Source organism: Terrapene carolina, unplaced genomic scaffold (genome assembly GCF_002925995.2).
Source record: "Terrapene carolina triunguis isolate 2854851 unplaced genomic scaffold, T_m_triunguis-2.0 Scaffold1018, whole genome shotgun sequence".
NCBI lineage: Eukaryota > Metazoa > Chordata > Testudines > Emydidae > Terrapene > Terrapene triunguis.
The window spans coordinates 622378-636934 of record NW_020665369.1 but is presented as its reverse complement, the minus strand read 5'-3'; the positions used below and the strand labels follow the sequence as shown (position 1 = coordinate 636934).

Sequence of the window (14557 nt, the reverse complement as noted above, 5' to 3'; positions counted from 1 at the left end):
AGAGTGCTTTTAGCGGAGGGTTACTCCCTCTGGTGGTCTGCCAGAGATTGAGTTTACTAACCTTCAGAGCATGGTCCAAGGCACATCTTTTTGGGGAAATACAGGAGATTATGGGTGATTGCTGGGGAGACTTTTCCTGTGATGGTTTGGGTGATATAGGAAGTGGAGCTGTCTGTGTAATCTCTGACCAATGTAACATGTGACTAGATTATGATTTTAATTTGTCAGTGCTCTGATACTATAGCGAGAGTGCACAAAACATTTTATTAATAATCCTTTGTACTTTTACGGTAACTCCTCACTTAACGTTGTAGTTATGTTCCTGAAAAATGTGACTTTAAGTGAAACGATGTTAAGCGAATCCAATTTCCCCATAAGAATTAATGTAAATAGGGGGGGTTAGGTTCCAGGGCAGCTTCTCCTACTCTGCAAGCACCAGGGGCGGGGGGCTCAACCCTCAGCCCGCCCACTCCATCCCTTCCCCCAGGCCCCCACCCTTGACCCGCCTCTTCTCCCCCCCACCTCCTCCCCCTTTACTTCGCACGCTGCATCCTGGCTCCTCCCCCCTCCCTCTCCTCCCCTCCCTTCTAAACGCCGCAAGCCAGCTGATTGCCACGTTTGTTCGGTAGGCAGGGGAGGGAGGGGGGAGGTGTGCTGAGTCCTTGCTCCTCCCACCTCCCTCCTGCCCTGGGCAATCAGCTGGCTTGCCGCATTTGGGAGGCAGAGGAGGGAGGGGGGAGCCTGCACGCCGAGTCCTCGTTCCTCCTCCCTCCCTCCTGCCTCTAAAACGCCACAAGCCAGCTGATTGCCACGGGCAGGAGGCGGGGGGAGGAGGGGGAAGGCGCTGATCCGCGGGGTTTGCCGGTGGGCGGGAGGCGCTTGGAGGGGGGGAAGGGGGGCATAGGGAGGCTGCCAGCTGTGGAGAAAGCAGGCAGCCAAACAACGTAAGAGTGGAGCATTGCACAACTTTAAATGAGTATGTTCCCTAATTGATCAGCAACGTAACAACGAAACAATGTTAAGCGGGACGACTTTAAGTGAGGAGTTACTGTATTTCTAAACTGCCCCTGCTAAGGCGCTTTGGATGATGTACTTTACTTATGTCATTGCACAACAATTTCTTAATCTTGTTAAAATTCAAATAAACCAATGAACCAAGGACAATACAGAAGGGGAAAGTAGGAGGGACATAAGAATGAGGCTAAAATGCAAGTTTGAAATAAAGTCCTAAGGTGTTTCAAAAATAGGAAGAGATGAACTGAGTCAGATGGCAAAGAAGTGAGTGAATTCCATACTTTAGGGCCCATCACAGAAAAGGCATAATTGCCTGCGAATTCTAAGACATAATTAGTCTTGGAAGGATAAGATTTTTGTCAGTAAATGTCAATAAATGTTGATTGCCCCATACATACAAAACAATGAAAAATATTTCCATAGATGATGATGAAAATTTACAGATAGGAAAAGGAAAAGAAAAATGCTGCATGAGAACTTTTTAGAGTCAAAATCCAGTTATTTAGATTTCAGAATTAGGCTTGTTACAAATGGACTAGCAAATGAATAGTAAAAACATATATGTTTTGTTGATTTAAGGATATTTACTTTGTATATTTTGACATATGATGTTGACAATTTGTTTTAACATTGATAATGCTTTAACTTTTTGAATCTCATCATCTACTCTCATTAAATAACTGACAGGCCCCCCCCATAACTTTCTGCAACTGTGAACATTTAAATCGATAAAAATCTTTTTAAAAGGCTTAAAAAATGAATTATGCCACGCTTAAACATAATAGTTGGAGTCCTAAAAGGTGGATGGTGTCAGAGTTTTGACGATGATCTGAGACTCAAAGAGGAGGTCCTGAGGGTAGCCAAAAGGCAACACTACTTACGACTGAAATAAAAAATAACCAACCAACAAGCTTATAACCTGTCTACTATTGCATAGCAGCCAATGTAAAGAATACAAGGGAGGGTGTAATGATTTTCTTTAACCAGTGAGTAAATGTGCTAATGGATAAAAACTTTCATGTTCACATGAGTATGTCTGTTATTACTATTATTAATGTGTTTATTATTTATATAGTGCTGTAAATATATCTGTCTCTTTACAAACAATGAAGCACATGCCCTGTCCAGGAGTGTTTACAATCTAAGATAGACAAGACACAGGACAACAATTTAGGTAAGAGAGGGACAGGAGAGATTATTGGTGAGGAAAATGAAGTACCTGAGTGCTGTTACAGGGTTATCCTAGGATAAATTAAAGTGAAACCTGTGCATACTTTGCTACTGAAAACATTATACCACATCTGGCATATGGCTTTCGATGGGATGAATGTGTGAAAAGTGTCTTCAAGATTTTTAATCTTATTACCTCCAGATGAGTGGTCTCAACAAGTTGGGCTATGAAGGAGAAGAGTAGTCTCATCTAAATTACTTCTGCCCAACAACAAGATTTCTGTTTTATCAGAGATAAGGACTAAGCAGTTTTATATATCCATCTGGTAATTACGTGACAGAAAAATAACTTGCTGAGTCTACAGAGCAAGACATACGTAATTATATATCCACATACTGATACAATTGTATCCTGCATTTAGAGGCTATTTCACCAAGAGAGCTCGTGTATACTGAAAAATGTGGAAGATATGTGGTATACATCAGGGATGTTTCCTATCAAATCAGACATGACCGTTTTCCATCACTATTAAATATGACTCCTGGGTAGTTTTAGAACACATCAGCAAAGTTTTAGTCGCCAAACAGCCTACTTTCAGTCATATCAAAATTGCTGAGAGGTCCAGCATGCCCATCTGACCCTGCTCTAAAACCAGCAGAATATTCTCAATCATGGTTTCAACTCCAGAAAAAGAATGGACCAATCTACCCAGGTTGTCGTTAATTTTAAGTTTGCCTATAAACCTGAATAGCAGTTTTCTCAATAGCTAAAGTGGAGAAATTAGATTGGCCGGTTGACAGTCACTCCAGCATCAGATGGTACCTTCTTGAGGAGGGGGTGGGCCTCCATGTGTTTGAGGGTGACCAGCACGCATAATTAAGCATGTTGTTGATAATGGTACCATATACACACTATTTGCTATAGCCAGCCAGGTTGAATGATGGTCATAGTTCTCAATGGAGAGTCTTAATGAGCCCAGAAGACCACAGGTATCCCCAGCTTCCCAACATGTACACAGGAAGAAACAGTGCAATCAGAGAGTACAGAAAGACCAGCCTGAAGCCAGTCCTATCTACAAACATCATAGCATACTTGACTGTAGGAACCACAAACTAGACACAAGAGTTCATGGTGTGTCTGTCTCTGAGGATAAGGAACATTTTTGTGCTGTCCTATCTTTTATGTATACCCCATAAATTCCTTGTACAGGAAATAATCTGACTTCAGGATGCTTCCCTGCCATCATCTCTAATCTCTGCCCCAGCTGCTTCAGCTCCCACAGATGGAACCATGGTGGTCTCTGAGCACAAGAGGCAACCAAGTTTATATAAGTAAAGCAGTCTAAAGCTGCTTAACACAGATGGTAATAGCAGTGGCTGAGCTGATTGATTTCTTCCAACACTCCTGAAAGGGAAAGTTGAGCATTTCTTTACACCAGTTAGCAGGAGACAATCCGTCAGTCTGAGGGGCCATGGAGGAATGAAAATACTCTGGTGTGGCATAGCTCCTGCACTGAAACGTGAGGTTGTGATGCAGTTCAGCAAGATGACTGAATACCCAAAATAGACAAGATCCAAAGACAGGTATATGGCTCTCCTTATGGGAATGCACTTATATTTCTGTCCAAAAATCTGTTTTCTAAACATTAATAAGCACCCCTGTGAAATAGGAAATGTCCATATTTTATTGATGGGGAAACTGAGGCACAGAAATGCTAAGTGACTTGCCAAAGGTTTTGCAGCAAGCCAGTGAAAGAGACAAGAAGAGAACTTGGGTCTCTTGACTCCCAGTTGCCTGCTATAATTACCAGTCCATGGAGAAGAAAAGCTAAGGCAGAGCAGGATAAATTGATCTTGTGACCCATGTTCCATTGCAGTGACATTATAAGAGAGAGAATAACTGATGTAGACTTGATCATTATTATGTGTCATTCATGCTGGTGTGACAGCTTGACTTTTGAATGTTGTGCCATTTTTGATGCATCACATTCTGATTGGCTTCTATTTCAATTAATTGAGCTATAAAATATAATTTTAGGGGGAGAGAATGGTGTATGCAAATAAGGTTTTGGAGGGATGCTGGCAGGAGATTTTTTTACTACATCTGATGGACTGGTCAGCAGTCAAGCTATAGTATATTCTAATGGGTATAGTAAACAAATTTGTGCCAACAAAAATTGGATTCAGCTGTGTAGGAGATAAAATTGTGCAATTTGCTACTGCCCTGCAAGATCAGTATCTATCTGTACAATTTCTGGAGTATTGGCAAGGCTGTACATAGTGACTAGGAAGAGGAAGAAATTTTAATATAACTTTTTACAGAAACTTTTTTCTTTAAATAAGAATGGGCATCAGTAGACTCCAGAGAGAGTACTTTGTAGACCTTTGTATTTAGAAAGCTGTCCATGGAACCTTTTAATCTAAAGATGTACATGGGAAGGAAAAAGTGAGGGGAGGGAGGGTTCCTGTTGTCTGACAATGGTGAAGATGACCTCTAACAAACCATATACTGTGGTGTAAATAAGCAGTTAGCACTTAACATGTGGAGTATCTTTTATTAACCAGCCTGCCTATTTGATGTGTTTGTAATTATTCTCGGTATGTTCCATTATTTATACCATTTTTTAGCTTTGGATTGGTGTTTGTTCAGCAGCAGGAACTATATAAACTGGAAATTAATGAGGCACTTTATGTTGAATCATGGATGGATGGATAAGCATGTAACATTCCAGATGAGATTGGTTTGATAATATAAACAAGAGTTCTGAAATATCTAGATTCTGTGGAATGACAGGTTCAGCTCAGTTCTTTGCTCTTATGAACTAAATAATACATTGAATTCCCTGTAGTTTACTGCATGCAGGGAGACTGTCAGAGGAAACATTCAAATCAATGTCTCATCTGTTCTGCCTGGACACTTAAGATCTCCTGGCATTTGGCTAGTAGGCTGCCCCAGTGTCATTGGCCAAAACCTGTCAACACTCCCCTATCCCATCCCACTGTCATGTGATGTGCTATATGCCATCTGCCTTACTCCACCTCAGGGGTTATATTTCATTGGTGTGCATGTGTATAGATTAAGTGCTTTGGGATCCTTCAGGATGAAAGGCATTATATGAATGTAAAATATTCTTAATAAACAGTCAGTTTACTGATAGCTTTTTTCTTCAGCTGGATCACCCCCCCCCCCCCCATTGAGTGTTGTGGATGGGGTGCAGAAAGTGTGGTGGTGTTGTTTTTTCATCGTTTTGAGGCTTTCATCTTTCTTGGAGGGGATTTTGCAGTTAGTGTTCTGGCAGAGCTGTTGTGGGAGCCCTGCTGCAGCCTGTGTATGTAATTTGAACTGCATAGAGTTCTTTTTGAGTGTCTTAAATGGAATATTCTCTTTAGCTTAAACTTTTATATATTGTTGAGCACAGTATTTGTGCTCAGAAAATTCAATATTTCCAGTTCATTTTTTTTGCTTTAGAATTTATGCTGCCCTGTCATTTGAGTATTGTCTCTAATTTCAGTTCCCTTAATATAGACCCATTACTTTGCGTCTTTAGAGCCTTGTAATTTCCACCCCAGATTCCAGGTTGTTGGTGGTTGGTGTCTCTCTCAGTGGAGGAAAGGATCTTAAGATAAAGAAAGGGCACAGGGAGGAGATTGAGGAGAGGTTAAACTGTTTGAAGAAGATAGTAGTAATTAAACACAACAAAACAAACTTGTAGAGGAGGAAGTTCATGTTCTCCCTGGATTTTCTTTATTGGCATTCAGTGGCTTGGGAGCAGGAACAGTGGATGGGATGTGAGACAAGGTTGAAGACTGGTAAAATTGATGGAAGTGAAAGGGAGTGTAGGACTAGAGAGCAGCTGTGAGAATGAAGTCAAAAGAATTAACAATGGAATTGAGTAAAGGAAGGGGTTTGGAGCTGTAATGAAAAGATACTTGGGAGAGTTTTCATATGGGATTTGAGAGTTTCCTTATGGGATGTATGAAATCCTGCTCTTGGACCTGCCTCATGCTGCAGTGCCTCATATATACTAGGAAACAAGTTTTTCTGCTGTGGTGTACCTCTACAGCAGGGATCGGCAAACTTTGGCACGCGGCTCGCCAGGGTAACCACCCTGGCGGGCCAGGCCGGTTTGTTTACCTTGCATCCCCAGGTTCGGCCGATCGTAGCTCCCACTGGCTGCGGTTTGCCGCTCCAGGCCAATGGGGGCTGCGGGAAGCTGCGCGGGCCGAGGGATATGCTGGCCGCTGCTTCCCGCAGCCCCCATCGGCCTGGAGCGGCGAGCCACGGCCAGTGGGAGCCGCGATCGGCCGAACCTGCGGATGCAGCAGATAAACAAACTGGCCCGGCCCGCCAGGGTGCTTACCCTGGCGAGCCGCATGCCAAAGGTTGCCGATCCCTGCTCTACAGGGTGCTACCAACGGTGGAAGCTATTTAGACAGCTGTTCAGGATTAGGTGAAATGGTGGGTAAGCTGCCTGATGATGGAAGCAGTGCAGAAGAATGCTTCATTGTCCTAGTGTAAATGCCTTGCCTAGAGGGGGCGGTGGGGTGGGAGGGGAAGGAGGAGGGACTGTAATTCACCTCTGATGCAGCTCCATCAATGGTAGCAACAGTGGAAGTTCTAGTCTAGACAGCATGTAGGTATTTTTACCACTATGTTGTTCAACCTGTCTCAGAGCAGGATCAGATGACAAGGTAATAACACCTGAACCCTATCTACATTAAAACATCCACTGTTGCTATCATTGGTAGAGCTGTACTTGTTGACTCCATTGATGAATTTTGGACAATGTCGAAGCAGCCTAAGTGATGTCATTGTGTGTAGCAATTTTTTGGTATTCTGTACATGATGCTGAGATGTTTTGGGAGCTAGCATGTCTTTTGGATTCTGCTTTTCTCCTCCCTCATGGTAAGGAAATTATGGTGTGTAGACCCTTGCAGTGCCAGAAATTAATTTAAATCAAGGACCATGGTGTTGCCCCATTACAGTATGTTGAAATATTGATGGGATTTTTTGGTTGTATGTTGCACTGAGAGCCTTGGCAAGGGGAGGGGGACGTTTAAAATATGATACTTCTATCCCATTGAAGGTAATACTTGTCTACATTGCTTTCTGCCAGCTCAGTAGTTATCTATATTGAATATGAATTGTAATCTGTTTTGCAGCATTCTTCTGTTCATGGTTGACTGTTTGTTTTTAACTATACCAAGACAACCATACAAATAAACTGCTTGCTTCGTGCTTAGGGGGCAGATAAACAAATGGCCTATCTGAAAATCCAGTGGTAGATGAGTTGCTAGTAACCATGTCATGGTTGCTCATGTAGAATCACTGTATGTCTTTCTCTTTCTCCCTCTCTCTCTCTTTCAGGATGCTCTTTAAAGAAAGCCGAAGTGTTCACAATCATCTCACTTCTGCTCCGTGAGTACAAAGCTGGCACCTGCTGGTATCCCTTCCTTGTGCTTCAGTTGTCTGGGTAGCTGTGGCGAGCCTTGTGTGTTGCTCTGTTCCTTAGGAGTTCAGACAGATTCTGGCTTATTTTCACTGCTTTTACCTCCTGCTTTTTGTTTGTTTGTTTTTGCTTGAGGAGCTTTAGAATACACCAGGATTTTTTCTTTTAATGATTTAACTCTCTGACCTACCACTTTGGTGTTCTTGAGGCACTGTGGTTTGCGTAATTCAAGTGTGAAGTGGTTAAAAAGCTGAAACAGATATTAATACTGGTATAACGCCTTTCATCCAAGGATTTCAAAGTGATTTATAAATCCTAAACTTCGCACCACCTTTGGCAAATAGGTACTGTAGCATGTTGGTATTTCTTTCACTCTTTCTCTCTCCGCTCCACTCCACTCCACAAAAACACATCTACTAAGATATCCACTCTGATTTGAATGAAAATCTACCTTCCCTAGCCCTCAAACACTGCTGCTCTTGTCTGTGAGGAGTTATTGTTGTTCAGACAGAACTGGAATAGTCATTTGTAACTTTGAGCACCAAGCAAATTGTAACTCCTGTAATCAAAAAAAAAAAAAAAACAAAACCAACAATTCTATGTTAATCTTACAAATAGTAACAGACTAATGGTCCATCAAGTATAGTATCCTGTTTCAGAGAAGTGCATAAAAACAGTACAGTGCACTAAACTATTTAATACTTTTGAGGAAATGGAAGGGCAAAGGTATGTGTGTGGAGGAGGATGCAGGTAGGAGTATGGTACTCCTCAGACTTTGCAGCTGAGGATTATTAGCCCTTATTGTTGTTCGAGCTGGTATAACGGCAGGTACTATTCATATTCATTTAAATGTTTAACTTTTTTGCATCTTACTAAACTGGTTGCCTCAATAATATCACAGAGTTCCAAAAGTTAATTATCGACATTTTGACATTTTATTAGCTAATCACACAGAAATTCAGTCTTTATTGCTCTTTTGTCCTTTTTAATATTTATTTTTCCTTTATGATTTGATAACAAAATACAGATGTGAAAACATTCAGGACACCCAGATGCCATAGGTTGTTCTCAAATCTAATAGCAGGTGTATGAGGCACTTTTATCTATGTAATAAGATTTCATGGTTGACTCAGACATTAGGCTTCAAAGTGACAATATGAAGTGACGGAAACCGCTACAAGCATGTTTGAGAGTTCTTTTTATTCAGAATTTCACCAGGTTCGATCATCATTAGGATTTGCAGTCCTATTACCATCTAATTCACAAATTTTCAGTCATTTTGACTTTACAAACTAAACCCATGCAACAGCAAAGCATGTATCTATGCCACGTCAAGAGTTCTAGACCATTGTGATAGCAGTGGTAATTCAACCAATCACCACCCTTACTGTATATCTAATTTGCATGCAACAGTTTCCTTGATCACATGAGGGAGACTGCACATTGGTGGATTACTTCTTCCAACTGCCATACCTGTGGAGCAGCACAGGCTTTCAGTACGGGTATAACTATCATAGATCACTCCAGATTGCACAATACTATAGCTGTTACCCAGTAGGCAAACACAGTTGTGACTGAAATAGGCTGAAATATGAGTTTACATTAAACAGTGTAGGCTCTCTTATAATTTGGAATAAAAATATTCTCTGCCTCAAAAGGGCAAAATGAGCCTCTCTTTTAACTTGGTATATATGAGGCAGAATTTATAGTCAGCAAGCATATCAGATGCATCTAAGGAAGCACAGGGAAGCATGATATTGCACTATATATTATCTGTTTCCTCCTTTTTGCCCGTTCCCTCCCATCCTTAACTGAACTTTTGTCTCAGGGACCTTTGCAGTTTAAATTAGGGGGAGGAACAGTCTTCTGTAGTCCTGTGAACTTGTTGCTCTGATGATTACGTCTTCTAGAATTAGAATGACTAACCCTCTGTCTTTTCTCTTGATTTGTGTGTCTGTGTCTTTCCTGCTTTAGGGCAAAGAAGAAGGTGATTCTGGCACCTAAACCCAAAGTAAAGGTAAATATTGCAGCCACCCATGCAAACGTTCAGGAATTGATGTTGAACATGGTGCATGGTAAAAATTTTCCTTTTTCCTAGCTAAATCACTAGAACTGGTTGAAAACTTTCCAAGAGAACAGTTTTCCATCAGAAAATGCTGACTTCATGAAATCAAAATGTTTCATGGGAACATTCATTTTCTGTAGAAAATTTCAACAAAATCAAACTTAACATTAAGGTCAAAGTTTTGCTTCAGTTTATTATATTATGAATTATAATATATAACAAAAGTCTGTTTTGACATAAATTATACATGAAAGTCAAAACAAAGTGTAAAAGAAATGTATAATTTCAGTAAGATCAAACCAAAATATTTCAGAATAGTTCATTTCTCAAAAATACTGAGATTTCAATTTTTCATCCCAATTTGGGATTAAATCAGATTTTGGAATCTCGGGATTTCTAGCCCATAGGAAATTCTAATTTTTTGACCAGCTCTTTTTATCACACACTTGATCCAGGTTCTTTGAGCGGACCCATTTGGTAACCTCCCTAAAAGAGCATATGCACATTTTTTTTAAAATCTGCCTCCTGTTCGTTGTGACCTCTCGAGTGTTTGGCTTCATGGCGCTGTTGGCAAGGAGGAAGTATAGTGGAATCCAGTTAACATCAGTTTGCACAATGGAATCTTTGATCACATACTAAACCATTTAGCATGAATATATTGCTAATGATCCTGTTTTATATCAATTGAAAATCACTGGTTACTTGTTTCAATCACCACTTAATTGCATGTGGTGGCATCACATGCAGTTACTCACTTTAGAGACTTATGCCATAGGCTTTAAAGTGGGTAATATACCATTTGGCTTTATTATAATTTTAAGTTATAAAGACATTTAAAAATGGACTGTGAGAAGGTACTAAATGCATTAAAGTAATACACATTTTTTAAAAAATGCATGTGCTTTGGTGACTTCATTTTCGTCTTAAATTAGGTCATAGCACTGGAAAATTTTGCATATTTGGGTGGACAAGTTCAGTGTAGTAAGCTGATGTAGCCTCTAACTAGGCTTACTATTGCCTCTGAGTTCCATTGTAGTTATGGTTGAGCTCAGATTTGCCTTAACTTTCAGCATATTGAAGACTAGCGCCGTAAGCCTCTCTAATACAGTTTACTCTTCTTTACTGTGATATTCCAAGTGGAACTACAGCTCTAGGTCTTGTTCCTGTGAGCAACAGTAGGTATACTGCTAACATACTCCAGGAGTATGTGGGCCTGGTACAGTAGATCATGTTGTCACTTTGTTACATTATATACACAGGACTGAATTTGACTGAAACTACCCATTTTAAAACGTTGCATTCTAGAACCACTTCCTTGCTGCACCATCTCTTCCTGTGTGTGTTCAGTCATGCAGGCAGAGAAAGGTGGGACAGTCTGCCACAATGTAAAACCTTATTGATGCCTAGATATTAAGGGGTGAGTGCCTTAATATATTAAATGTCAGTTTCTTTATAGGTCTTTTACAAACCCTGACCCAGATCCTCAAAAGGTATTTAGGCATCGAACTCCCATTGTAATCAATGGGAGTTAGGCATCTAAATACCTTGGGGCTGGTCCACACTACCGGCCTGATTTGGTGGGTAGAGATCGATCTTCTGGGATCGATTTATCGCGTCTCATCTGGACGCGATAGATCGATCCCAGAAGCGCTCCCCCGTCGACTGCGGAACTCCTGCTCGCCGAGAGGAGGAAGCGCTGTCAACGGGGGAGCCTGCCTGCGCCGCGTGGACCCGAAGTAAGTAAATTTAGTTCGATCTAGGAAACGTCGACTTCAGCTACGCTATTCTCGTAGCTGAAGTTGCGTTTCCTAGATCGATCCCCCGCCCCAGTGTGGACCTGCCCTTGGACTCTGTTCATAGCATGACCATTATCTGGGATTTTGCGTCAAGATGGCATGCAGGCCATTTCCAATGCCTTACCACTTAACTCACATATTTACATTCAGTATACTTAATATGATCGCTTGTAGCGCATAATACCTGTTCCTCATAACTGAATATGGTGTTCTCCCCTTCCTGTACCCTACTACCTGGTGAACAAGGTATTCTGTACTGCAGCATCTAGGTATCAGATAATGCTGAGACTATCTTTAAAGGAAAAATACAACAGTAGAGCTATGCTTCTGGATTTGCAGAATGATAGCATTGCACTAAAGTTACGTTGATCTGCTTTGGAGAGGGCATTGTGACTTCCTAATGTTTTTTCTCTATTTTTATCCCATACCCCACCACCCCCCACCAGGATTCCAGTCCAAAGAAAGAGCAGAAAGCTTGTACATCTTTGGTGACTTCAGCTTGTGTTGCTAATTCCAGCGCACCTATCAGTACGGTTGCTAGCTCTATCTGTACATCAGCTCCAGAGACTATCTGTTTGGATGACTCACTGGATGAAGACCTCTCTTTCCACCCACCCTCTTTGGATTCTATATCTGATGCTTTGGCAGTTATCAACAATGGAGCCAAGATCTCGCCCGTGGGGTCCACCATAGACACACCAACCTCAAGACCTCGTCCTGGGCTGAGAGAAGAGAAGCTAGCAAGCATCATGAGTAAGTTGCCTCTAGCAACTTCAAAGAAGGTAGAGCCAACTCAGACTCCACATTCATCAAGTCTTATCGCTGGTCACACAGGACCAGTACCAAAGAAACCCCAGGACTTAGTTCACACGGGCATCTCTTCAGGCCTTATTGCTGGCTCTTCAATTCAAAACCCCAAGGTTTCCTTGGAACCTTTGCCAGCCAAGCTACTTCAGCAAGGACTACAGAGGTCAAGCCAGATCCAAGCTGCTTCCTCTTCGCAGACCCATATTTCTTCCTCCAAGGCCCAAGCAGCTACTTCCTCCTCCTCCTCTTCCTCCTCCTCCTCTCAGAGGTGCAAGGATGCTGCTATCCTGGTATCCTCTTCAGAGGGCCAAGGTGGTTCTTCCTCAACATTACAAGTGACAAAGGTGCACCAGCATTCGGCTGTCCAACAGAAATACGTGTCTCCTCTACAAGCAACTATTAGTAAGTCACAGACCAATCCAGTGGTGAAACTGAGTAGCAATCCCAAGCTCTCCTGTTCATCCCCAGTCATCAAGAGTCCAGATAAGCCAGTAATGTACCGCCTTCCTTTGTCTAACCCCTCATCTGGAAGTGGTTCTCAAGTATCCCACCCTCTAGTTTCTCGGACAACATCCAGCACCTCTACCTCTAGTAACTGTTTTGCCAAGGCTATGGTGTCGCAGGGTTCTTCCCATGGTTTCAAGCCTCCCTTCTCCATGGCTGCCTCTCCTAAACCTGCTGCCTCTCCCAAGCCCACTTCATCCAAACCTTCTGTCACACCCAAGCCCACAGCATCACCTAAATTTCCATCTAAATCAACCTCATCCTCCAGGCCCACAACATCACCCACTTCTTCCAGTTCAAGTGCACTAGTACCCCAGAGTAGTCACTCCAGTAGCAGCCCCCTTCATAAACAGCCCAGTGGAGTAAATATCAGCAGGCAGTCTCCCACAATGAATTTGCTGCCATCTAGTCGCACCACAGGCCTTCAGCCTGCAAAGAACCCTCAGGCCTCTTCAAAGTTGCCCAACTCTTCTCCCTCTGGGACTATTGGCAAAAATAACTTGAGCGGAGTCGCAATGAATGTACCTGCCAGCAGAGGCAGTAACCCTAATTCAAGCGGAGCAAGTAGGACTAGTCTCTCTGGGGGAGCAGGAAGTGGAACACAGGGTGCTACTAAACAGTTGTCGACGCCACACAGACCATCTTCTGCCTCAGGGTCTCCAGTTGTAGCAGCCAGCGTGCAGGTATGTATCTAATGAGACTCAATTGTGGGACTCATAATGAGATTTATTTTGAAGTTTCTTTTTGTCACTATCCTTTCTCATAAATGTGATTTGAAAATTGGTCATGAACATGTTTTCACTAAATCTTTCTAATGCATGTGCTGAAATGGTTTCACACTGGTGAAAGGGGTGTTTCCTCACAGGGGGCAGGGTTCCAACTGACCTTAGGGTTCAGGAGGGAAGGAATTTTCATCACAACATATATTGGCAGGTCTGTGGTGTAAGGGAGCAGAGTTTGTCTTCTCTAGAACACTGAGAAGAGAGATGTTCGATTCTGTGGACTACAACTACTTAATGGTATTTCTGGAGATTGCAGTGGGATCAAGCATTGGTAAACTGAGGCCATTCCTGTCTACATCTTCTGTGTTTGATTTCCTTTATTGTAATGGCACGATAAAGAAGGGTGTCAAGTACATCTGCTGCCACTCTTCCAGGATTGACTTGCACAATGAGAATTAAGTTGGGTAGGGTTAGAATAGCAAGCGTGACCTCTGTTAAGTTGATGGATAACCAGCATAGTTTTAATATTTATGCTAATACACCTCTACCCCGATATAACGCGACCCGATATAACACGAATTCGGATATAACGCGATAAAGCAGTGCTCCTGGGGGGCGGGGCTGCGCACTCCGGTGGATCAAAGCAAGTTTGATATAATGCGGTTTCACCTATAACGCGGTAAGATTTTTTTGGCTCCCGAGGACAGCGTTCTATCGAGGTAGAGGTGTACATATTATTATGTATGCTATGGAATACTTTCAGAAGGAATATGAAAGCCCAGGAGTACACACATATCCTGGAAATGAACTAAGTAAAAAGGGCTTGGGCAAGATTTGCTTGTACATGAATAAAAACAGCCCATGTAAGATTAGCCTTCATAGTTGCTCATATGAAATAGAATTTGAAAATATGCCTTGGCCAGACTTGACGAAGCTCTGGTACCACTAACCAGGGAAGAGAATTTACAATTTCCAGAGTATTCTGTTCCACTTCGTAGGAATAATTAGGTTACTGGCAGGTTTGGGCAA

The 14557-nt window shown here is 42.1% G+C and overlaps 1 protein-coding gene across 1 annotated transcript in view; it reads left to right on the top strand.

Moving 5' to 3' along the window:
• Positions 1-14557, top strand: part of UBN2 (ubinuclein 2) — a 94675-nt gene that overhangs the window by 52726 nt on the left and 27392 nt on the right. Inside the window, exons 12-14 of the mRNA XM_024213112.2 lie at positions 7553-7603; positions 9609-9651; positions 11942-13489. Coding sequence (XP_024068880.1) covers positions 7553-7603; positions 9609-9651; positions 11942-13489 — 1642 coding nt within the window. The remainder of the gene's footprint in view (positions 1-7552; positions 7604-9608; positions 9652-11941; positions 13490-14557) is intronic.